The following is a 26,873-nucleotide window of genomic DNA, read 5'->3' as shown; positions in this document are numbered from 1 at the left end:
AAATCGCTAAACACGGAGTTTCTTGTGTTCCGCATTAAACAGAAGTAGCTCCGTGTTTAATGATTTTTAATTGGCCCGTATGCCGTTATACGGGCTAATCAAAAATCGCTAAACACGGAGCTACTTCTGTTGAATGCAGAACTGCAATGTTCCGCATTAAACATGAGAAGCTCCGTGTTTAGCGATTTTTGATTGGCCCGTATGCCGGTATACAGGCCAATCAAAAATTGCTAAACACGGAGCTACTTGTGTTGAATGCGGAACTGCAATGCATTAAACACGAGAAGCTCCGTGCTTAGTGCAGAGCTACTGTTCTTTAATGTGGAACTCTGTTCCGCATTAAAGACCTTTTTTTTTTTTTTTGGTCTTCGCTTGCTGTGAGAGAACTTTTTTTTTTTTTTTTTTTTTTTTTGTCCCTACCTGGCTGGTTGGAAATCTGGCAACCCTGTGTATATTGCATTTACAGTTGAATTTTCTGTGGTTTTCTTGTTTGCAGAAGGCCTGGATGTAGGAGAACTGTGAACTTCACAGTAATATATTAACTGTTATTATTAGTTGTTTTGACTGAAGTTTTGATTTTTGTATATGGAGCTGTTTGGAGTCAGCTGCTGGCTGGGATGCCATACCAGTCTAATAATTTACTGAGCTTTGTATTTTGATGCGCTAGTGACCTGGACTTTGTTTGTTTATGAACTTTATGGTTGGATTCATTTTGAACTTCAGATATTGAGTTTTGAGGTCTTGTACTGGACCCTGTTTCATTGTAGTTGGTCAAAACAGGTCTGTGTTTTTTTTTGTTTGAGTTTAGTATGTTGATGTTTCATACATTTGAATATAATGTACTACTTGTTATTTCTGTCTTGGAAGGCTTTTCTCTGTTGCATTTATCAATACAGTGATTGTATTCTGATCATGACAGCCCACATTTGAAAGTCAACACACAAGCAAAAGTTGAGGTTTGGACCATGAAAAATAGGGTGAAAAAGGTCTTTGATGTAGAAATCGAATACCATCATGGAATTATTGAATAGAGAAAACTATAAAGCAATTAAGACAAGTGTCACTGTTAGAACAGAGGAGGGAACAGATCAACAAAATACTAAGAAAGATGGACATAATAAAAGTAAAGTGCAGTATTAGAACAGACCTGGATCTGTCATGCACTATTGCAAATAAAAAACAAAATCTCAGCACAGACAGAAAAAAGTTAGAATGCACAGATAAATACAAAGGAATAGTATAAAATAAGCAATTTATTGATGACTAAAAAAGTTTTTCTAAGATTATAAAAGCAATATTTAAAATCTGGCCCTATTTTTTGGGCCTTTGTCCCCCATTTTGTCAGACTTTGTACAGAGTTCTTGAACTAAGAGGGTTGAGAGGTATGCTTACCACAGGTTTACTGTATTTCCTCATACGTCCAACTGCATATCATGCTGTCTGTTTTAGGTTAAAAATGTGCGGGATATACTGTGTGCCAGGCCTTTCTTCTAGACATCAAAGTGCAGCCTTTTGCAGACATTTGTTCCAAAAATCAGGAACCTCCCTATCGTGGGGTAGGGTTACTACTGTTCTTGGGGCAGTAAAACCTAATGAATTTCAGGAAAATATTTAAAGAAGGAATTTGTCAAGATTTTATTTCTGTTGTTCCACCTGTCTTGTCTGATTACATTTACACAGATAATGTCATTCTTATACAAGATGGTTTGCGCAAAGGTCAACCTTTCTGTTTTCAGGGCAGTACTTTGGGGCTACATCTTTAAACAGAGAGAGGAAATTGTTTGGCAGAAGATGGAGAGGGGGAATTCAGGGGTCAGTAAATGCCTCTTAGGGCACTTGTAGTCTGGCCGATGGATATTCTGTCTTCCCATCCTGTCCCAGCTGTTCCACATTATGAAGATTTAAACCATTGAGGGCAGGGTAGCAAAGAGACATTGCATGTTGTGCGTGCCTTATGAAAGAATACTTAATGTAAGGATACAAGACAGAATCTGTCTCCAGTTGAATCTGTAGCACTTTCTGAGTAGAATATGTTCCTAGTCAGCCCTTTTCTGAAATTATTTGGTAAAAAGGTCACAGAAAGGGCTTGTTCTTCGTTCATAGGAGAATGGCTATTATTCTAAATTCTTTCTGTTGCATAAGTGGTTCATTCTAAGCTCAGTAAATTTTTGAAAGTGAAGATGGGGGCCCAGGAGGAGATGCAAGAATGAAGATCTTCAAATCTGAATTGAAATTCTGCTTTCCAAATCTTACAGGAGGCTTGTGTTCCTTAGTTGTGGAAGTCTGCATTTTCAGTTCATGATTCTGTTTTGTCATAGCATAAATGTAAATGTTCTGAGTGTGCAATCATTAACTGCATAAAAATTGTAATGTGCGCATCTTTGCAGTGCCAATTTACTTATTTGTGATCTTCACTGGGTTTATTGTTGTTGACTTGTGTAAGTATGGAACATTTCAGAAACTCATTAGCTTTGGAGTATTTCCTTTGCATTTTGGAGTTAAGGTCATATATATTTGTGTTTGTGTATGTATGTACACATATATGTGTGTGTGTGTGTGTGTGTGTGTGTGTGTGTATGTATGTGTATATATATATATATATATATATATATATATATATATATATATATATATATATATATATGTGTGTGTATATGTATGTATGTGTGTGTGTATATATATATATATATATATATATATATATGTATATATATATATATATATATGTAAAAAACATTTTGGGCTTGTATTGCTTTAAATCTTACATTAATTGTTTGTGTTATTTCTCACTGTGACCAATATGTTTGCATTTTGTTTCTGAGCATATTTAGGATAAATAAAAATATTTTATCAACATCCTGTCAGTGATGCATCATTGCAGTAATGTACAAAATTCCTGCTTTGTAGTAGGGTATTTTATACTTTTATCAGGTGATCATGCGTTGTCACGGTTACTTTGCTGCTTGGAAGCATACATACTATTTATATATTAAATGTTGCTGTTTCATCACAGGTGTTCCGAACAGATCTAATAACAGCTATGAAGCTGCATGACTCGCATCAGCTGAACCCTGATGATTACTACATTCTGGCTGATGCATGGAGGCAAGAATGGGAGAAAGGAGTACAAGTGCCAGTAAACTCAGAAGCCGCTCCCGAGCCTGGAGCAAGGTACAATGTTAACCTAGCTTAGGGTGCACATCACAGTGTGTGTGAGTTAATCCATATACAGTTTAAATGCTTGTACCTCGCAAGTGTAGATCAGAAATGTATCATAAGGATTTTGCCACCTTGCTGGGAAACAGTTTATTATGAAGTAGAGCACACCAAACAGTATGGAGAGGGCATTCTATACAATGCAATAATAACATAATTAAACTTCTTTTAGTTCTTTGTTGTGCGTTGTTGGCATGAAATACCATGGCCAATCATGAAAATGAGTGTAAGGGATTCCTGTACAAAAATCAGTGTCAAGTATGAGACTACAAAAAGAGAAGGCAGTCACAGGGACTGGGACAGAGACCATCATGTGGAAAACCACATCCACAAGTGAAGAAGTTGTACGGGTCGTGGAAGTGTAAAAGTTTGTATGCTAGCTGTACTAAAAACTCAAGTCTGTGAGTAATTGGTGTTGCTTCAACATTGCATGATTCAGAAAGGCAAGTATGACCAAAAATAAAAAACGTGTTGTAGTATACTTACTAAAAAGTACAGGTAATGAGATGCTGGTGGAGATGTTACAAAGTAGTTCTAGACATTGTCCATGGTATGTTATATGTTAACTACATTTAGAGGACAGTGCTGTAGTGGTGTACAGGTCTGATGTTCATCATTAGATCAAAGGTGAAGTGTAGTGTAAGCTATATTAGATGCATTTGCCAAGGATTAGATGACAGAGCCAGCTTTCAAAGCTTTAGGACACCTTCCATGCTAACTGCCACACAACTTGAGAACAGTATAAAGTCAATGGTTAGGATGTCAAACTCTCGGAACATTTCTGCTGTCAAAGAGTACTTTCTGTTACAGCTTCAGGGGATCAATGTTAAGTTAGTGCTTCTTGAAAGCTTGGAAGATAAGAACCCTGTTGGGGACTGCTTTCATTTTCCCATTTTTCTGAGACAAAAGTTAGACTTTTCTGACAAAATTTGTGTTTTGATCTTAGTACTAGTGTTTCTGTTATCACTAAAAAAATTTACCTTTGACCTTACTTCAGTTAGTAGGGAAGAGAATGATTCTTTGGCTCAGCTACATGCATGATAGACACTTATTTTTGGTAGGAACACTGCCCTAGGTCCTGGCTGCACAGTTTCCCTCCCTGACCTGCAAGAAAAGAATTGTACGGAAAGTATCATTCTTGACTCCAACATCCTCCATATCTCCGTTGTATGCGAGTGACTACACTGTGGCCATATTGGGATCCAAGGACCATGCATCAGCTTCAAAAGCTTCAGGGCACCGTCCACACACACAAAATGTTAGTCAGCTCAAGCTGAGCTGATTACAAAGACAGGTTTGAAAGCAAAGCCCTTCAGAGCTTTTTTGCAGCTGAAGAGAGCTCCTCTGCCGCTTTCGAATAATGACGGTCTGCTTATGCTGTTCAGTTGCTGGGCAGATAAGTTCCTTTTGGGTGTTAAAATTTGCTTTTCTGTTGGGTAAATTGTTTTAAGGTAGGAATGTGTTTTTATTTCACACAACTTTGCTGTACTTTTAAACAGAGTACACTTTAGTGTTTCACAGTTTAAAAGTTAATATAAACATCATAAAACCATTTTGTCTATAGAGAAACTGTGTTTAAATTACTTTGGGCGGCTGGTAAAGTATATCAGAGTGCTTTTTTACTGTTTTACTTGGGAAAAGTGACTTTTATACTGCTTTTGAAATTTTACCAGCTTGTGCTGCTTAGTTATCCTTGGTAAGTGGCACCATTTTCAGCTTAATCATGGAGCAAACTATTGGTCCCACAGTCAGCCCTCATTTCAGCCACAAAAAAGAAAAAGTTAACTGAACAGCCTTTGCCATCACAGGATGCTAGCAGTTTGCCTCAGCTGCAGGTGGGTGACTGCTGCGGTCATAGCTGGTTCCTCAGACCACTTATGTTTTTCCCGGGCCTCCTCTGGTGTTGCATATATAGCCACTATGGACAGGAGGTTACCCACCTCCTCTCTGGCAGTTGCGGTCCCCTCAGTGGGCAAGAAGAGACACATATGTCGCTATTGGGAGAAGGGGCAGGCATGATGTCCCTGCTTAATCAGAATACTGTGCCCATCTCTAGGGAAGCTGTTGCTGTCATTAAAAAGCCTGTCCTACATTTTCTGTTGAAAAGAAATGGGAATCTAAATATATATCTTCTCCTGCTGCCGTTTCACTGGAGAGGAGTAATTTATAAAGTCTGGCTCAGGGTGTCATGCAGGCTATTGACCTGTCTTTTCAAGTGGTTTCTGGTAAGAGAGGAAGATTCCTCTCTTTTTTAAGTGATTCAAGAAATTGAATCTGGAGAGGAAAGTAATGAGGCAGATAAGTTTTTCCTCCTCAAAATTCTGATTCAGAGGAGAGCATGTTATCTTAATCTCTGTCAAGGATTCTCTCTGTGTCAGACTATTTCTAGAATGTGCTGGTTTCTAAGTACCTCAGAACTTACTGTGAATTGCTGTAGCTGGAATTGCCAGAACTACCTCCTATACTCCAGTGCTTCCAGCATGGGAGGATGTGTTTGTCACAGGCTATGACTTCCATCCTGCCTGCTGCACCTATGAAAGTAGATGGTCTGTACAACTTCCTTTGTTTTCAAATTTCTGAACACACATCTCAGATCTGACCCAGCAGCTATAGCTTTAGTCTGCTGGTAAGTGTTTTGTTAATTCTGATCCTTCCCCTTTTGAAAAGGAACAGTTGCTTCTGCAACTTTAATTTAAAAAAAATGAGTTGTCCTATGATAAATTTTATTCTGACTACTTTTGAAAGTGTGAGGAATGTTTTACTTGCATTTCCTTCCAGTGAGGAAAAATCTGCTCTGTGTGGTTTAGTTTCTTCCATTCATCATTGTTTGTGTGTTTAAGATTCTGTAGATACTAAATCCAGGGCTGTTGCCACTGGGTACTATGTTGAGGTTTGCTTGGCTGTATTCTCAGACCCTCCCAGAGGATGTAAAAATTAGATCTGATGTTGTCAATCTTCATTTGATCCTTGGGAGATGTTTGGTTCCGATATCGGAACCAACCCGGCCTTACTATAGCTTGTGCCAGCCAAAAACTCTCACCTCTATCCACAATCCCTCACTAACAGTTAACTTTGATCTCATTTGCTGATTTCCAGAATGATAGTGTTTTGCCAGTGCTGTTGTGTTTCAGTGGGTTTAGGCAAATTCTTTTTATTTCTCAGAGATTTTTTTCTGTCTCACTCTCCATAGCTATACCGGAATTTTGTCTTGCATATAGTGTAGCTTGATAGTATCATTGGTGATTCACAAACATGTCAAGGGAAAGAGCATTTCCCTTCACAATCACTGTTGATAGTTTCCCCTCCCTCTCTCTTGGTGGTTCCTATCCCTTCTCCATACGTGTTTGTGTACTTTCTCCGACTGTCGTTGTTAAATTTATTTCTCCCCACCTCTTTCTGTAAAAAAAAAAAAAAAAATTTTCCACTCTGCTACTGTTTTCTAAATCTTCTGTGTGAGTGGAAGTGGCCGTCTTCCAGCCATATCTTTTTGTTGGCATGGCTGAGAAGGGTAAGAGCCCCTTTGGCTTTAAAAAATGCCAGAAGTGCAGCCACAAAATTCCATCATCAGATATCCATTCTCTCTCTGTTTGCCTGGGTCCCCCTCCATTTACAACTCCATTTACAAGAGGACTGCAGCATATGTCATGCTTTTAGCCATTGAGGCCTTTTTGAAAGGCGCAATAAGCTTATTTTGAAAGGCTTGTTCCCTCAACATTTAGTAAAGCCTTATCGTCTGTGGACAAAGCAAAAACTAACATTTCCTCCCCTTCGTCCTCATCTTCATTGACAAAGGAAAGAAAAGAGAGCCCCTCAGTTCTGACCTCTCCGTTGGTTCCAAAAGCAAAGAAATTGAAACCCTATGTTCAGAAATTGTCTACAGAACCGCAGGCCTCTTCCTGTAAGACACCATTACCAACAACTACTACAGTACCCGTCGACTTTGAAGGCTCCGCTGCAGGAAACCATTACTGCTCCACCTACTGTGACTAAAGACATTTTTCCTGGGACAGCTTACTCACCTTCAGCTGATTGTTTTGCTAGAGAGCTTCCAGAAGTTTTTCTGCAGAGGCCCGAGTCCCCTAAATTTCATCTATCCCCTCCACCAAAAGTCTGTTTGAACTTGACATGGAGAGGCTGGTGAATAAAATTCTGTGGGCTAGACTACTTTTAGACCACCTTTTGGTTCCGACCCCTTCGGGTCTTGGAACAGAGACTTCTTTTAACCCATTAACTACTCCTTCTCTAACCTCCTCCGAGATGTTAAGAGCCATGTGTTCCAGATCTCCCTGCACCAACTGTACCGGCTCTAGTTATTCACACATTCGGAACTGGTAGTTCCCCTGAGCTCTTCAGTGGCTTCAGAACTGGAGACCTCCTGGAGCCGTAGCTACCCTGTCAGTTCCGTGCCGGGGGGGGGGGGTTGGGTCTTGACTCCAGGTTTTTCAGAACCGTCACTGCTCCTCAGGGCTTTGGCTCGAGTTAGGTCAGTAGCAGCTTCTGTCTCAAGGGTTGGTTCTTTGCAGAGGGGAGTGACACCGGTTCCACTGCAGTCTATCTCTGTTCCGGGCTCCCTTCCCTGTTCAGGGGGGGGCCAGCCTTTGCGGCTATGGAGAGGGCCCTCTCACGGTAACTCAGTCAGCACCTTCCCCTTAGAACAGGTACCCCCCCTCTAGCTTGATTATTCCTCCTGCCTCTCCACCGGCACAGCGGGTGCTGAGGTCTCATGTTTCCCAGACTCAGGTTCTGTCATCTTCTGATACCTCCCCAGATTATCCCCCTGAGGAGATCCCTCAAAAAAAGAAGTGCAAGAGGAAGCACTTGAATTCCCCCCTGGAGTCCGTTACTTAGGACACAGGTTTTAAGTGAGGGGAAAGAGTCCCCATGGTCAACTCTTGAAGATGTCTCATTTGGAGACATCCTAGAAATTTTAAAACAGAAGAGTGACTGGAAGTCCCAAAACCTTCCTTGGTGGAATCTGTCTACCTGAAGGCTTTTGGAACCCACCAGTCTACCTCTTGGGTGACCCCACTCACTGATGAACTCATTCAGTTTATTTCACAGTGGGCATGGAAGACTCTGGACACCATTGAACCCCATCCCTAAGAGATCTTTTAAAATATCTGTCCCTGAGGATAACCAGTTCTGGGCCAAGGGGGTTAGCTGTGGATGCCATGGTCATAGCGTCCCCCACTAAAAAGGAACTCGCTGAGGAGAATTCCTCTGTTCATCTGCCCAACAGCGAGTCTCAGGCTTTGGACAGATTTGGGAAGTGGGTATACACTTCATCGACCTTCGCTATAAGGTCCTTGAATTTTGTGGCACATTTCATGAGACTCCCAACGGGGTCTGGTTAAGGAATTATCAGACACCCTTGCAGGAGCTGTAGCTGACTGTGTCCAAGAGAAAGTGGCTTTCCAACTAGCCACACTGGAGTCTGTGTCTAATTTGTCCATGAGGCTGATCGCTATTGCAGATGAAGGGACTTCCAGAGCAGTGGATACAGGCATAGCCATAAGGAGACATGCCTGGATGTGCTTATGTGACTTTGAGGAACCATTCAACTCTTCTTTCACCAATGCTCCTTTTGATGGAACATTCTTGTTTGACCCTAAAGTGAAAGAGACTTTATCCAGATGTGAAAAGGATGGCAAGACCTTTTCTGCTGTGACCATAGGTTTCTCCACCCCCCAGAGGTCATTTTCTATGAACCAAAGGAGTGGTGGAAAAATGTGGTTCAGAAAATCCCAAGGGACTTCCCAAGATACATGTGGAAGCAGTTCCCTCAGGGGCAGGGGGGGGACCAAAATGGAAGATGCCACCCTTGCGGCAGAGGTGGTCTGTAAATCCAAGGCTTTAGGGATTCCTTTCCAGGGAAGCCCTTTCAGCACTTCTGAAAGGAGGCCCGATTGTCTTCCTCTGGAGGTAGTTGGGGACGCTTGTCCTTGCACCTAAACCCCTGGCTAAACATAACAGATTCCTGGGTCCAACAGATCATTTCCAGAGGCTATGTCATTCCCTTTTCTCACCCTGTCCCAGTACCCAAGAAAATTCCTGATGTTCCACCCAATCAGAGGGATTCGGCAGTCCAAGAAATTCAAAAACTGCAGGACAAAAGTCATCAATGAAGTCCTGCCAGACCAGAAAGGATCCAGAACCTACTCAAGATTCTTTTAGTGCGCAAAAAGACAAGAGGACTGGAGACCGATTTTCGATCTTGGTGTGCTAAACAAATCTGATTGGCAAACAAAGGCTGGATGGTCATGGTACAGTCTACTCTTCCTTTTCTGAAGAAAGACTACTGGATATGCTCGTTAGATCTTCAAGATGCGTATTCCCATATAAAAATGCACAAATGCTTCAGAAAGCTCCTCCGCTTCAGGCTAGGAGCCAGTCATTACCAATTCATAGTACTGCCCTTTGGTCTCGCCACAGACCCCAGGGTGTTCACTAACTGCATGGCCACAGTAACAGCTCACTTGAAACTGCAAGGATTCCCGGTGTTTCCGTACTTAGACAAGTTGCCCATAACCACTTCAACCAGCCATTAGTTGGTAGTAGCCAGAGATTACACTCTTAATATCTGTGCTCATCTTGGGATTTCTTGTAAATCTTAAGAAATCACATTTGGTACCAACGCAAAATTTAGAATTCATAGGGCTGTACTAAATATGGAGACAACTGTAACATCCTTTCCTCCAGAGAGGCTTCAAAGAATAATAGTACAAATTCAATATATAATACGCAGAAAGAGGTTCATGCTCAACTAGTTTTGCAAACTCTAGGGTTGATGGCAGCATCAGTAACTCTAGCACCTCTAGCCAGGTTTCTTGTGAGAATTCTGCAGTGGCTAGTAGGTTTTCAGTGGTCTGTCTTTCACCACCCCTTGTCAGACCAAATTCTGATCACCAGTTATTGCAGGAGGGATCTTCTTTGGTGGATGTATTTCGAACAAATTCTCTGTAGTCGTCCCTTTGTTCTTCCAGAGCCCACAGCCATAGTTGACCAGTGATGACTCCCAGATGAGGTGAGGGGGGCATTTTTTGGGCAAGACTGTTGAAGGCACTTGGTCCCCATTAGAGGCCAACTTGCACGTCGATGTCCTAGAGTTAAGAGCGGTGCTTCTAGTGTTGAAGGCCTTTCAGACAGGTCTTCCTCAGGGGACAATTGCAATTCAAACAGACAATATGTCAGTAGTTTGGTACTAGAACAAGCAGGGAAGGAACCAAGTCTTACCCCCTTTGTTGAGAAGCCCTCAAAGTGTGGCAGTGGGCAATTTCTTCCAACCGCATTCTAATAGCAACCCACATTATGGGGAGTTCCAACGTGATTGCAGACAAAACCGCGCAGATGTATCCTTCAGCCTCGTGAGTGGTCTCTCAGTCCAGCAGTGGTGAAAATAGTCTTCCTTCCTTCAGTGGGGTCGACTTTGCTGCAACCTGTTTGCTTCTCCCTAAACAAGAAGTGCAGCAATTACTTCACCCTGATTCCCCCTCCCGGGAGTCGCCTAGAAACACTGTCCTCCACAGTTGGGCCCTGGTCTCATGTATGCCTTTCCCCCAGTACCTCTAATTCCAAAATTCTTATAGAAAACACTCTGGTTGAAAAGCACAGTAATCCTCATTGCACCCTTTTGGCCGTGACAGATTTGGTTCCCCTTCCTTTGGCCTTATCTGATTCAGCAACCTTGGATTCTGGACCCAATTCTAGAACGTTTGTCCCATCCAGACGGACTTGTTCACCAAGACATTTTGAACCTCAAGCTGACAGCATGGTTTCTGAAGTTCCATTAATTACTAGGCATCCTAATAGTTCTTCTCCAGTATGCCACGTCCTCGTGTCAGCTCATAAACCTTCCACTGAAAAACTGTACTGTAGCAGATGGAAGAAATTTACCATTTGAGCCCATGAAATTCAAATTAATTTTCTGCTTCTGTAGAGCTTATTTTACACTTTCTAGCCTCTCTTTTCCATGCTGGAGCTTCCCTTCTACCATCAGATTACAATTGACTGCAATTTCTAATTTTCACGATAGTTTAGAAGAATGTTCTTTAGCCTGTCATAGACTTTGTAAATCGTTCCAAGAAGCACACTTTTGTTAAAACCCCCTTTCAAAGATCTGACACCTGCTTGGGATCTGAACTTAGTTTTATAGGCGGTAGTACATTCTCCCTTTGAGCCCTCTGCAGAATGTGACTTGAAATTTTTGTCTTGGAAGAGAATGTTTTTGGTAGCCATTACCTCTCCAGGAGGGTTTCAGAGATCCAGGCCTTGTCGTCTGAACCTCCTTATCTAATTTTCCACAAGGACAGAGATTCTTTGTGAACAAATCCCTCTTTTTTTTTACTCAAGGTAGTATCGGAGGCTAACATCAGTTAAACAATTTATCAGATGTTCATTGTGTTACCCTGCTGCAGTCATCACACTTGGGTTATCCTGCCGTCAGGCGGTCCTGCAGTCGGCCCGAATTCCAAAGTCTTGGTCCGGCGTCTGTTGCTGTCGCTTCTTCCCTGATGTCAGTGCGCCAGGGGTATATAAGAGGCATCCAACACAATTTTCTTCAGTCTTTCTTGCTGCGCGGTGCCTGAAGCAGAAGCAGTTCGCAAGTGCCGGTCGGCCGACACCTGAGATTTTCTATTTGAGTTTCAGTCCGAAGTCTTCAATAAAGCTAAGTACCCCATTGGGGAATATTTTCTTGCCTCAGTCCGATGTCAGAAGTTAACAATTGCATTTCTTGTGGGAAGCAAATACCTCATAAGGACTTCCGTTCCTATTGTAGTCCTTGCCTAGGCCCAGACCACGACGTTACAGGTTGTCAGTTTTGCGCTAGGTTTAATAAACTATCAAACGCCGTTTTGACTTCGCACGGCATTACTTTGGTAGGAAATTTAATTATATCAAGACGTCGGAGCAGCCGACAACCGCCATTCATAAAAAACACAAGGATAAGGACAGGCAGCCTAGGAATAAGCTGGGCCTGTCGCCGGTTCTCCAGTTTTCAGTGAGGTGCCTACGCAGCCCCTGACAACCACAGAACTAGAACGCCAGACAGCTACGGATTCCTAAGCGGAGTCTACTAGGCCGACGCAGCCATCTCCCGACACTGGAGCAGAACTAGACACCGGTGCAACGGAAACACCTTTGGTTGCAGAAGGTGTCTTCAGACCGAATACACTCACCATTAAATCTTATGCTAAATTTAAAACTCCTTTAAAACCAAAGAAAACTGTACATCACTCTATAGTTCAAGGCCCCATGCCTAAGAAACAGATGCTTAAGATGGCTGAAGATTTGATTACCCTTATCAGGGGTTCCCATCCCCCTCCTGATAAAAGACCAAGACAAGAGCAGGATTATGCATCCTCTGACCAGGTTTCTCTCTCCCCAGGTTCTTCTGAGGAACAAGATTACACTTTTCCACCTTATGAGGATTCTGATGGGGAAGACCGTATTCCCTCAGCATCTCTCCCTAAAGACTACTCCTTTGGGGAAATATTACATACCATGAGGGAGCATTTCCACTGGGAAGGCCAGGATTACTCAGATTCTAAGAAAAGGCTCCGAGAGTTCCTTTTATTACCCCAGCACAGACCTCTTGCTATCCCTCCTGTTTTAGATATTGTGGATGATGTCTACTTGGAGTCTAGTTTAAATCTAGACTCTCTACCTCCTGCTCCAGCCAAACCAGACAGATACTAGAGAGTACCTGACTCACACAAATTCCTTTATAAAAGCCCTGTAGCTGACCCAGAAACTATTTCCCAGGGTCCTAAGGGAGCAAAAGCTTCTGTGGCTAAAAATCCTGTGTCCTCTGAAAGAGATTCCAGAGCCCTAGATAGATGGAGAAAGAAAATATACACCTCAGCAACTCTGGCTATGAGAGCATTAAATTGCCAGTTTCACATGTTGAAATATCAACAATTCCTGATGTCTCAGTTAAAACAAAAAATGAGCACACATTCAGAACAGCCTGAATTCAAGGAAATTCAGGATCTGTTGCATGCAGCTGAACAGGTGGGCAAGCATACTTTACAATGAGGATTTGATTCATTGGAAGCTTCTGTAGAGAAGCTGTTACTGTCTCTGTCATACGTAGACATGCTTGGTTAAAAGAGCAAACCCTCCCTGACCATGTTAAAGCAAAATTATTAGATGCACCTTTACAACAGGATGTATTATTTGGTGTCAAAGCAGAAGAGGTTTTGAAGAAAATGGAGGATAAGGCAAAATCTATGCAAACAGTCAAGGATATTTTGCAAGTACAACCCCCTCGCTTCAGCAGAAATTGGCCAACAAAAACTGGTCCTTTCCAGCTTCAGACAGATCACAGAGGGGCAAATACAGATGCCCAAGGGGCAGAGGTCAGTCACAGGGCCCTTACAAACCTCGCCAATGGGGTTCTGCTACCCATAAAGGAGGAGAAGACAGGCCCCAATCTAGCCGAAGGCAGACACAATGACTCTATCCTCAAACTACCAAGCAAATCTCTCCTGGCAACACCCTTGGGAGGAAAACTAGCACTTTTTGCAGACAACTGGCACATCATCACAAAAGACAAATGGGTTCTAAACATTGTCTCTCAAGGATACAGATTCCACTTTCATACCTTACCAAGGATCAAAGGGAATGCCAAACCTGCCACCAAGTCAATGGGCAGAGGCACAAAAACAAATTGCAGCTCTCATGAACATGAGCCTTTCAACAGGTACCTACACAGGAGCAAGGACAAGGATTTTACTCAAGACTCTTCCTAGTCCCAAGAAAGGGCAAAGCATGGAGACCCATTCTGGATCTTTCAGTTCTGAACACCTATCTGCAAGTACCAAAATTCAAGGTGCTAACACTACAGCAGCTTCTTCCCATGCTGGGCAAGAATGCTTGGCTAGTCACTTTGGACCTCAAGGAGGCATACCTACATGTCCCTATCAGACAAAATTGCAGAAGATACCTCAGCTTCATTGCAGGTTCAACGCATTATCAATTCTCTGCACTACCCTTTGGCTTATCTACTGTGCCCAGGGTCTTCACAAAATGCCTGACACCAGTAATTGCATACTGCAGACAAAGAGGAATTCAAATATACCCATACCTGGACTGCCTTATTCAAGCAGAAAGCAAGGACATTCTTTTAAAGCATCTGGTATTTGTCAAACACATTCTAAGTTGCCTAGGGTACACAGTAAATGAAAAGAAATCAAAACTAGTGCCCTCACAAAACATAACATTCCTGGGTGCCAGCTTGAATACAACGGCCCAGATGGCTTATCTCACGCCAGACTAGCAACGACAGCTGTTTCAATATTTCAAAATAATGGCAACAAAGACCCAACTCCCTGCAAGAAAAATTCTGCAGGCCTTGGGATTCATGGCATCTTGCATTCTACTAATACCATTTGCAAAACTGCATATGAGGAAATTACAATGGTACCTGAAAAGTGTATGGACTCAGCACAGCCACAGCTTGGAAACAATGATACCACTCATTCCCTGCCTTCAACAGGAGTTTCTATGGTGGGCACAGGCATGTCACCTCAACAAGGGTCAGCCTTTCACCTTACCCACAGCCAGGCAAACTATGACAACAGATGCATCGGACTATGCCTGGGGAGCACACATGGCAGGACAGTGCATTCAGGGCAAATGGACTACAGATCAGAGACACCTGCATATCAATCACAAAAAAATTCTAGCAGTGCAGAATGCCCTAACCGCTTTCAAGGACCTTCTACACCCAGGACAACTACTAATGAGGACAAGACAACACCACAGTTATGTGGTACATAAACGAGCAAGGGGGCACACATTCCTACCCTCTATGCAGGCAAGCAATGATCTTGTGGAACACTGCACTGTCTTACCAGGTTCAATTACAAGCACAATTCCTGCCAGGAAAGAAAAACACATTGGCAAATGACCTAAGCAGAAACATCATGGATCCACACGAATGGAAACTAGATCCACAAGTATTTGTAATGATAGCTCAAAAATGGGGACACCCAGACATAGATCTGTTTGAAAGCCCCCACAACCACCAACTTCAAAAATTTTGCACAAGGACCTTCCATCCACTAGCTTGGAAAGTGGACGCCCTCTCATTCAGTTGGAAAACATTAACAGTGTATGCCTTCCCTCCACTGCCTCTTCTAGCAAAGGTACTGCTGAAAGTCAGATTAGAGAGGCCACAAATGATTCTCGTTGCACCAGACTGGCCACGCCAGCATTGGTATCCAATTTTAAGGAACATGGCCCAGGGCCCACCATGGATTTTGCCACAAATTCCTCACCTGCTCACCCAGCGAGACAATCTGATTCTGCACAGCCAGCTCAAGACTTTAAACCTGGCTGCATGGCAAATTACCTAAACAACCAGCCAACACCTTTATCCAAAGCTGTTATGGATGTCATTCTGGAGGCCAGGAGGCCCAGCACCAGGAAAGCCTATTCAGACAAATGGAAAAGATTTTGCGCCTGGAACCAGACTAAAGGCCTAAATCCCCTGGAGCCGAACATCCCTCAGATTCTACAATATTTAACTGAGATGTTACACAAAGGACTTTCCTTTTCATCTATTAAGATCCACGCCTCAGCAATTTCAGTTCATTACAGCACAGATCCTCCTTTATTTTCACATCCACTCCTAAGACAGTACCTCAGAGGGGCTAAAAACTTAAGACCGCCAAGGAGAGCTCCAACACCTACTTGGGATCTCAAGTTTGTTCTGGAAAAGCTTACACTGCCGCCCTTTGAACCAGCTTTTTCAGCTGACTTAAAATTTCTTTCATGGAAAACTGCCCTACTACTAGCAATAACCTCAGCTAGAAGTGTCTCAGAGCTACAGGCACTAATGACAGTGGAACCTTTCCTCATTTTTCATCAAGACAGAGTCTCTCTACGAACGAATCCTTCCTTTATGCCAAAGGTGGTATCCGGTGTGGCCCTAAACCAAACCATTCACTTGCCCACCTTCTTCCCAAATCCCCAGAACAAAGGAGAAAGACTACTGTACTCTTTGGACATTCACAGGCAATTACGTTACTACTTGGATAAAACTAAGGCTTTCAGAAAAACTGACCAGCTCTTTGTAGCCTATGCTACAGGATCACAAGAAAAAGCTATCTCAAAACAGACCATTTCTAAATGGATAGGACATTGCATACGTTTCTGCTACACACATCATGGGAAACCAGTACCTGCTAACATTAGGTCCCACTCCACCAGGGCTACAGCTACATCAGCAGCCTTTCTCAGGGGAGTGCCAACCAAGGATATTCTGGAAGCTGCTACTTGGAGTTCAGTGCACACCTTCACCAAACACCATCACTTACCTCTTTACTCTAAGACTAGAGCTGGTTTTACCACTGCAGTTTTGCAGGGCCTACTAGCATCTTCTAACCCTGTTTGACTCCACCTCCCCTCCTTAGCTTTGGGATTCAACCCAAGTGTGATGACTGCAGCAGGGTAACACGATAAACATAGTACAGTTTTGTACCTACCATAAATGTAGATGTTCGAGTGTTCACCCTGCTGCAGTCCATTATCCTCCCTCCATCCCCTCTGAACTAGCTGAACTTCTCTCTACCACTTTATCCTATACTACCTCTGTGGTGTATTTACTTGTACCTAAGGGTTTTGTTTTATTTTTATATAGCCATATGTGTGTGTGCATATATATATATATATATATATATATATATATTTGCCTACCTATTGGGGGCACCTGACATCTGGGGCAAGAAAAACTGAAGAAAATGGCGTCGGATGCCTCTTATATACCCCTGGCACACTGACGTCAGGGAAGAAGTGACAGCAACCGACGGCGGACCAAGACTTTGGAATTCGGGCCGACTGCGGGACCGCCTGATGGCAGGATAACCCAAGTGTGATGACTGCAGCAGGGTGAACACTCGAACATCTACATTTATGGTAGGTACAAAACTGTACTTTCTTAACGTGTAAAACAGTTTTATTGGTTGGTCTGCCCTCTAAAGAGAGTATTTTGAGTTGCAAACTCTTACGATGAGTCAACTTTATCTCATTTTCCACTGAGACTGGGTTTCCTTGTGAAGTAATCCTTCTTATAACTTTAAGCAAACTGTTATCTCCAGGTGTTCCTCCATGGGCCTCAAAATAAGGGGGGGAAGGATACTTCATACCTTGGATGTCCATATACAACTCCAGTACAATCTTGACAGAAATAAAATATTTTAGAACTTCTGATCAGTTGTTAATTTCTTGGGAAGGTAAGAAGGGACAAACCCGTGTCAAAGCAGACTGTTTCCAAATGGTTGTCTTGGGCTATTACCTTTTGTTCCCACCCCAACAAACACAATCCAGGCAGGATCAAGGCACATTCTACCAGGGCCTTGGCTTCATTTATGGCTTTTTTGAAAAGATTGGACTGTGTATGTGTTCTAGAAACAACAGCTTGGTCATTTATACATATTTTTACAAAACACTAAAAACAAGGTTCCTTCTCCAGGTCTAGGTTAGGTTTTGCTATGACCATTCTCCGTGGTCCCCTGGGCACTTCTTCCACTTCCCAGTTGTTCTTTGCTATTGTAATCTACTCATATAGCTTAGGCTACTGCAGGACTAATTGACATGAAGAATATAGTACACTTCTATAAATAAACATACATAGTAGCTGCTCCCTACCTCTATTCCCTTGTTATTTGGTGTGTTTTTATTTATGTCAGGCAGTGGACATTTATTTTTGTTCCTAACAATGCACTCGCAGGGTTCAGCCTCAGTTATAGTTGGCAAAAAGGCTCTAAATGGCTTGACTCACAAACCTGTCTTTTTAGTCAGCTCAGCTTGAACTGGCTTAATGGTTTGAACACATGTAAAGTGCTATGAAGCTTTGGAAGCTGGACTTCTGTTATATCCTGTTCTAAGCTAGATATAACCCCATCTAGGTTAGGTTCAGCAGTACTCATTCAAGCATCTACTGTTACGGTAAGTTTACTTATACAGTTGTACCTTTTGTAACCAGTATGCTTACATCGAGCTTTCTTCTCATGGCCTCTGTTGAAAATGGGCCTACCTCTGCCATATTTTAATTTTCCCTGTTAGCAAACATCAGTAGATTTCTATATATAGCTGTAGATACCTGTATTGGTATAGATAAAATGTTACTACTCTACTATTAAATGTGAGTAAAAATGCTTATAAATTTCCTTCTTAACCAATAATGGCTTTTTCTGGACTTGAGTCTTGAGATCTTGAGAGTACTAATTATGGAACAAGAGAAAAAAAACTGCCTTGGAGGAGAGTGTTTCATCTTTGAAGTAAATAGAGATCCCTGGAAATTCTATTCTTTGAGTCAGGAACTGCTTGTACAATAGAAGCTGTCATTTGTGAAATCCAAAAACATTGCTTAGTGGAGGTAGCAAGACCATTGCTTCAGAGTAAGTTCTACTAAAGAAACCAGTTTTCCAGAACAGTCAACCATTAATTTGCAGAATATTGAAAAAGTTGGTTTTCAAGAGGATTTCAGTTCCATATAGCCATATTTAGTGGTGGGTATAGTGTCTTCTAGAAAAATGCAGAACAGTCAATTTGAAAATGACTTTCGACGTGTCTTGGCTTATTTGTGAATATTTTCCTTCACCTGTTTTCTCCATTCTTGCTAGCCAGTCCATTAGGCCAAGAGCATCTGTAGTCTTTACAAATTTAGCATCCTGCCTCCATTACATCAGATTCCCTTCCCTCATACATGCTGTGCTGCTTGCTGCAGAGCATTCACCTTTTTGAACTGCTGTGGGATTGTTCACTATAGAAAAGTCTTGAGGAGACTGTCTGACTTCTGGAAGTTTTTCTCTGGTCTTTTTAATAATTTACGATTATTTCACTGATGTAAGTAAATAATCTTTGCTTCTGTTTGGAAGATGAATGCCTAGAATCCCACAAGAAAAATCACTATAAATAACACTAAAGTAAGTCAGTGCCACGGTGTGGAGGGAGGCAAGACCAAGATTCACCAAGTACATATACACAGCTTAATAGCAAGAGTTACTATTTGGTGTAAAGCGCTGTTCAACCCGCAGTCACTTTAAAGTATAGTGAGGTTTGTTGATAAGCCGAATAACCATCAGCTGACTGGCCAGTGCAGTTGTAAAAGCCTCTTTCCCAGGTTTTGCTCACCCCATAGTCCTTACAAGGTAACACAGTATTCTTTGTGGCTGCAACCAAATCTGTTTGTTGAGGTCACATATGAGAGCCCTACATGTGTGATGTGAGTTTGTAGCTTCCTTAACCTCTTAAAGGCATGGATTTATGATTCTTGGCCAGTCTGCTGGTGTTTGATTTTGCTTCTGTCGTATTCTCTGAGTCTAGGTATTCAACTAGTGCCCATGGCATCAGACAATTCATTGGGCTTTTGAGGTAGGACTTGCTGTCATGTCCCAGAGGGGGAGGGTATGCAGTCATTTGGTGCAGTGCCATCATTTCATGGTGGAGGCTGTGTTGCTATACTTTGCTGTTTTATGCAGATGCACATCCTTGACTAGACCATGGGTGTACCTTAGGCTAACCGTTAAGTTAGCATGTTAATCCTTATGTGCCTTACGCAGAATAAGACTTTGGGGGGGTATAATCAAAATGGCTGAGTATCAGAAGGTTAAAGATTTTGACTGGCTGCAAGTGGACATTTGCCCATCTCAATGACATAGCAATAGAGGCCAGTAGCTCTGATGTAGGTGGCAGTAGGGACAAATAGTAAGGCAAAGACGGTGGTGGGAGCAGTATAGTAGAAATTTGTACAAAATTATGCCTCTGTTGCCTGGGTTGAAAAAGACATCAATTAAAACGGTGGAAGTTAGGCTAGCTTGCAACAGTGGGAGTTGGGCTAGCTTGCATTCATATTGTAGCACATATTAATTGAAAGTGAGGGTTTTTAACTGAGTAGTACTTTCTCAGCATTAGCTAGATTTCTTCTACATGTATAATGTACGGCATTTTGTGGTACAGTTTCCTATACAGCAGGAAGAGCATGGTAATATTAATGTGGTCACTAAGCCTAAAAAGCTTCTCTTTTTCATGCTTTGCATTTTCTAGTATGAGCTCAGCAGTACCATTTTTCTTCCTGTGTGTTTAGCCCGTTAATTGTGAAAAAGCCTGTTACAAATTTATGTATTGTTGATGTTCTTTGGGAGATGGATGGTTTATCTTTAAAAATGTGCCATAGAGTATGAAATGACATTAACAAAATCTAGCTACTTTGCTCTGTTTCTGGGAACTTGCAGGTGAGAGGATATGTGGGTCACAGCAGTCAGAAGCCCCATTCACAATACAAAAAAGTGATCTACAGCTGATTAGATTGTATCTAAAGAACATAAACCCTTTCTATAACTGGCCCGGTGTTACTTTCCCAGTACATGCATAGTTTTATATCTTAATGTTACTTTTTATTCATGACAAAATAAACACATTGTGGGTTTTTTGTATGTTTTTTGCATATTTTATTCCTTATCAGAGCCATTGCTGAGAAGGAGAAAAGAGTCACTTTTGTTCGGCCCAGAAAGTACATCCTTTCTTCTGGTTCACAGCCACCTGAACCTGGTTACGTAGATATTCGCACCCTGGCAGAAGGTGTTTGTCGTTACGATCTTGATGATGTGGACGTAGCATGGCGAGAATTGGTCAATGAAGAACTACAGGAAATGGGTAAGGTTACTTTGCCATTAATTTCAAGTCGGTGAAAAACCTGGAAATATGGGTAAGGATTATTTTCCGCTGAAATGGAGGTAATGTTTTCTTAAAAAGTTGGACCAGTGTGGATGATTTTGTACAACTGTGAAATATGGGGTTACTATGTTACCTTGTCTGTTTCATCTGTTGGGAATAAGTACTGCTTTGTGGATTTGATTATTTGGCAACTCCAGTGCTGCTTCAAGCATACAGACCTTGAGCACCTTCTCTGTCATAGCAATCTGTCCCCAACCCTGCCCCAGTTCTTTTTTCCACTCAGCAAGTGCAGATCGCAACTCTAGCTCTGTAGATAAGCGTTTTTTTTCTTTATCCTTTATAGCCTCTTTTTAGCTTACCTAACCTCACATATTCTGTATTTTATGTAATTATAAAAAGCTAGTTTAGATATTTAATCATTTTCTTCTTGCATGGAAGCCTTGTGACATTTCTCTGTCTTGTTTATTGTGTGGTTGAATTATTGCCTTTTGGCATTTGCTTATCTTCCATCACCATATTGTAATACAATTGTTAGTTTACACTGTTTTGCTGTGCTGTAGTGCTGTATACTGTTTGTGTTCCATATTGTTAACACTGTTAATATTGTTTTTGCTTTTTATATGTGGGTATATTTGTATTTTCTTTCATTTTTTACGTAGACAATGACTCTTTCTGTCAGCTATAATGTGGTGTACTTTTACTGTCCCTTAAATCTTGTTTGTCGCCATCCACATCAGTTGTGATCCTCCAATGCTCACAAAAAAGTAATAATATTAAAAAGAAGTGGCCGTCTTTTTAATATTAATTTTTTAAATATTTATCACAGTTTCTTTATATTTTAGTAAATTCTTGTATAATTCAGTGTCTGTAACAGTTATATTTGTATTCTTCTCCTCTCTGGAAAGTACCTAGGCCTACTGTTACTGTTGGCTAAATTTCTGACAGGAAATGTTCGTAATTTTCTGTATTTTCTTTTCTGTCCTATCTGAGGTACTTCAGATGTTCAACATATAGATAATTTTTGTTGTGGCTTGTGGGTTTTGTCCTGTCTTGACTGGCCAGCTTTCAAACCTTTTAGGACACCATCTATACACTCTTACTGTCTAGAGCTTGAGAGGAGCTCCATTGAGAGAGAGAGAGCACAAATCACTTCAGAGTGTTTTTTTGTTCCACTGAGGAGCATGCCTTTGGTGAGCCCTGTAGAGCTGTTGGTCAGCTTACCAGTCCTTCAAGACTGGGCAGATAAGTCACCAGTTGGGAGAAAACCTTTCAATAAAAGTATTTTTCAGAGGAATACTTGACTACTTCAGCCTTAAATATCATGTTTAGCTAGGACAGTTAATGTTTAGTATTGTCATTGTATTTCTATGGAACTTGATGAATAAATGCTTATGTGAAGTTCGTGTGAAAAAAGTTTTTTTTTTACCAAAATTCTAGTCACCTTTTGAGTATTTTTGTTTTTGGGGCAGGATACTGTGCTTCTGGTAGACTATCAGTGGTTTACTTACCTCAAAACCGACCACTCCTCTCCTACCATACCTTTTGCCAACTTGTCTAGACTTCACTATCCAATTTCAGGGTCTCTTTCTTGGCTTACCAGTGGAGCATCCACCAGTCTCTGCTGTTTTTCCTTCCCCTTAGAGCAAAAGCAAGTATCTTATGTAGGAGTCTTTGGTGTCAGGTCATCCCTTGTTTTACCTCAGCCTCTGATAGATGATTCTGCTGTGTAGGTTTCTTGTTCTTCAGACTATTCACCTTTGCCCCCTGTACCTTTGGTATAAGTATTCTATATGTCACCAAAGACCAGGGCCAAATGCATGCTGTGCAGCTGTTTGGGATGTCCTTGCTGTGTAAGGGAGAACCAATATAGTCTGTCTCACAAGGAGCAGATGAAGGTCCATCACTTAGCTGGAATGGAAAACCTGTATCAGAGACTAGCATGCCCTCTATGGGTCTGTCATTTTCCAGGGATATTCCCAGGAAAAGGGAACACAGTGAGAAACCTATATGCACAAGGAATATTTACTGGAATTTGCTAAGGAACTTGTTTTAATTTTTTCCCCCTGTCTTGTTGTTCATGCAAGAAAAAGAAGAGTTCCATTTCTTTCTGACTTGGATCTTCAGTCAGAAAAACAATCATTGCAGGGGGATGATTGTATTTAAGGAATTTCTTCTTTATTTAAATATTCTGATTCTGTGAAAAATAAGCTTTCAGATGTCCCTTTTGAAGATTTATCTTTTTCTGATTTTAATACAGGACTGGGGTGTTTTTTTCAGTGTGAACAGACTGAAATTCCTATAGCACTGAAAATGTATCCTGTTCTTAGTTTACACATGCTTGATATTGATATTCTTCTTGTGTTGCCTGATTTAGAGAATGTTTTTTCCCAATGTGTCTAGCTGACCTGCCCCTAGCAAGTCTGACAGGTTTTACATAGTACCTCACAATTATAAGTATTTGTTTTCTTGTCCTAAAGCAGACCCAGGAGTGATCTCTTTATCTAAAACTGCTTCTGCTGAACAGATTACTGCTGCTAACCCTGTTCCCTCTGTCAGTGATGGGAAAGCATTGAATAAGCTGTGGGAAGAAAATTTATTCTTGTAGTAACTTGGCATTCAGGATTTTAAACTATCTAACCCTTATGCTAAAGTTTTTAGCTTTAATTTTGTGAGAACATGCAGAAGTTGATGAGTAACGTTTCTTCTTTGGATTTATGCCAACTCACAACCCCTCGTAGGCTAAAGGAGGATATGCAGACTTATACAGGCAGATTTAGACACACCTCTCCCTGATCTGTACGTTGGGGGTTGGTATAATGGTTAAGGTCTTAACCTCACAGACACAGGGTACAGGGTTTCAATTTCACATTTGGAAGGGAAACTGACTAGGCTTAAACTGTCCCATAAGCACAGCTAGCCTAGTACTTTCATATGAACCTATGAACATAAACATCAAAGAAATGTTAGCAATGATTCAGGCCTTGGTCGTCACAGACATGTGATAACTGATCATATAAAGGAGTACAAGGTCATATCCTCTTTGCCTCTTGGCAGTGGTGGTCTGGGAGTTGGCCTTACAGCATTCTCTGAAGTGAAAGACCTTCTACATCCTGTCGGAGCAAAACATAATGACAAACATACTAAGCAGATCTAGGACAGACACTCATGAGTGGAAACTCATATCCGAGGTCTTCCAGAATTTGGTCTAGATGTGAGGAACACCTGAAATAGATGTCTTTTCAAAACAGAGAGTTGGGAAAATTCTGTTCAAGACATCCTTGCAGGCAGGCTTGGAAGACAGTCATATTCTCATTCTCTTGGACAAGGGCGTTCTTTTATGCATTTCCACCCTGTCCTCTGATACCCAAGGTAGTTCTGAAGATTCGGAAGGAATTACCAAAGATCATTGTGGTGACCCCCTTTTGGCCCAGGCAAAGTTGGCTCTTCTTTTTAATAGAATTGGCCAAGAGCAACTGCCAAACTTTTCCTCACACACTGAATCTGCTCACACAGTGTTAGGAGTGACTGGTCCACCCCACTTTAGAGGAATTGCAGCTGACAGCCTGGATGATTCTATCATGATACCTTTTAGGCATTTGTTTCATGAAAATATGTAGCAAATGTTGAAGGAGGCAAAAAAACCTGCAACTAGAAAATCTTACATTAACAAGTGGAAGAGTTTTTTTTAGGTGACGCCTAACTCTGATAATAGAGGGTCTGGTATGGTGTCTCCCCCTTTGATTTTGAAATACTTATGTGAGATACTCAGCGATGGCTTATCTTTATGAAGGGATGGCTTATCTTTATGAAGGTATCAAGGTGCATCTTGTGGTCTTCTCAGCTTGTCTGTCTATGGATTCCCCCTCTTCCCCCTCTCATCTCTTGTGGTTAAACAGTTTATTAAAGGAGTGTTGCATTTGAGACCCTCTTGAAAGCAAGTTCCTTCCCCTTGGGATCTCAACTTTGTTCTTGAAAAATTGTCCTTATCTCCATTTGAACCTGCCTTTCAGGTTGATTTAAAGTTCATCAGTTGGAAAACTGTTTTGTTTATTGCTGTGACATCTGCAAGGCGAGTCTCTGAGCTGTAGGCTGTCATGGTGAGCCAACCTTATCTGATTTTCCACAAGGACACTGTTGTTTTACACACACACTAATCCATCTTTCATACACAGGCAGCTTCAGTACTTTCTTGACAGAACTCAGCCATTCAGGAAAGCTGAGGAGCTGTTTATTTCCAATTCTTGGTCTAAGAAGGAACAACCTGTCTCTAAGCAAGTGATTGTTCATTTGTTGTCCTCTGCTGCTGTTTTTCATTACTCCCACCATGGTAAATTTATTCCAGGAAAGGTTAAGGCACATTCCACCAGACCCTTAAATATCCCCCTTACTTTGTATTTAGTTTGATTGTATCCAACCTTGTGTTGTTGGCTGGCGTGAGTTATTTGTCTTTGTGTTTTTTGGTTGCAGATTGGTTGTTTTCAGACAATTCTTACTACTTGGTTCTTCCTACTTGGTACTTAGACTGAACAGCTGACTTCCTGTGACAGGGGATAAGCTTCCACTGATGGGAGTGGTTTAGTTGATCCTCTATCTGAGGGAGTCTGGTGGGAATTCTGAGTTCCGGAAAGCTGTCTGGTGAGAATTCTGAGTTCTGGAAAGCTGCCAGTGTGGGTTTGTACAGGCACAGAATCCATATGCCAATGAGGCAGTGTGAAATTCAAATATGTACTGTTGCACAAGTCCTACTTAACCTGTAACTATAGTTTATCCCAATCAGCATAACTATCTGGCTATTCAGGAAGACCGTTATGTCGTCTGTTCGAGCTATTCCACCTCTGCATCTCTCTAGGTGAGGACTTTTCCATGCAAAACCAGATTGTTTTAATTATAATGCAGATGTTGGCACAATGAGTGATAGAACCAGTGTCTCAGTGTCACTTGGATAAAGACCTTTATTTAACTTTTCTCTGGTACCAAAAAGGGTGTGACTCTAGAGACCTGGGATGAACCTTTCCTTTCTAATTCCCTTCAGTTCTTTGTACTTTGCTCCTGTAGCTTTCATGGTAAAGTTAGATTTAGATTTAAAGGATCCCTGTCATTCAAGTACGGATTTTTCTGCAGTCAAACCTGTGTATCTGTTAGGAATTTCTCAGGATTTTGGGGTACATAACATTGAGTATTCTCATGCCTCCCTTTGCCAGGCTTTACATGATGTAAATGCAGTTGTACCTTGGATGAATCTGAATTCAGCATTACACTGTTTGTCCTTTCAAATTTCAGTTTTGGGATTTTTAGATAGGCAGATTCTGTGTCGGGTAGAATAGTTCTTTTGCAGTCTACATCCATCACCCCCCCACACACACACACACGCAAACACAGAGACACACACACACGCACATGCACACACACAGGCGCGCGCGCACACACAGATGCACCCCCACACAGACGCACACACAGACATGCACAGAGACAGACACACAGACAGTCTGCCGTTACAGATGCATCAGACCTGGCATGGAGGAGGTTTTCCAAAGGAGTAAAGTGTATGATCTGTGGAATACTCAAGACAGATAGTAACACTTTAATACCACAGAGATATTGGCAGTGATCATGCTTGGAAAGCTTTAAATCATCTCTGGTACCCAAGATCTGTTGCAATTTATGCAGACAGCACCTCAATGATATGGTACATAAACTAACAAGGGGGTTCCAGATCTTGCCCTCTGCAAACTTGCTGTGATAACTACTCAGTTCAGCTAGACTCTTTAAGCTTTATACATTCTGTCAGAACAAACTTTGTAGGCAAGCTCACCAGGACCAAGACAACCCCCCACCCCATATATATAAAATTTTCACCCTGTGGTCTTCCAAGAATTGATCCAACTGTGGAAATATAGCAAACAGCTTCTGTTCTAGGACTCCTTGTTAACAGGCCATGAAGACAGATTTTTTTCACATTCCCATGGACAAGAATG

General features: G+C 41.7%; 1 protein-coding gene across 1 annotated transcript in view; it reads left to right on the top strand.

The window, feature by feature from the left end:
- JADE1 (jade family PHD finger 1) overlaps positions 1-26,873 on the top strand; it is a gene marked incomplete in the record, with an annotated part of 774,739 nt that overhangs the window by 168,879 nt on the left and 578,987 nt on the right. Inside the window, 2 exon segments of the mRNA XM_044060432.1 lie at positions 3,014-3,171; positions 20,687-20,877. Of these exon segments, the coding sequence (XP_043916367.1) occupies positions 3,014-3,171; positions 20,687-20,877 (349 nt within the window).

This window comes from Protopterus annectens, chromosome 2.part0 (assembly GCF_019279795.1).
Source record: "Protopterus annectens isolate FY-2018-M chromosome 2.part0, PAN1.0, whole genome shotgun sequence".
In the NCBI taxonomy this organism is placed as follows: Eukaryota; Metazoa; Chordata; order Ceratodontiformes; family Protopteridae; genus Protopterus; species Protopterus annectens.
This window is presented reverse-complemented; position numbering and strand designations above follow the sequence as displayed.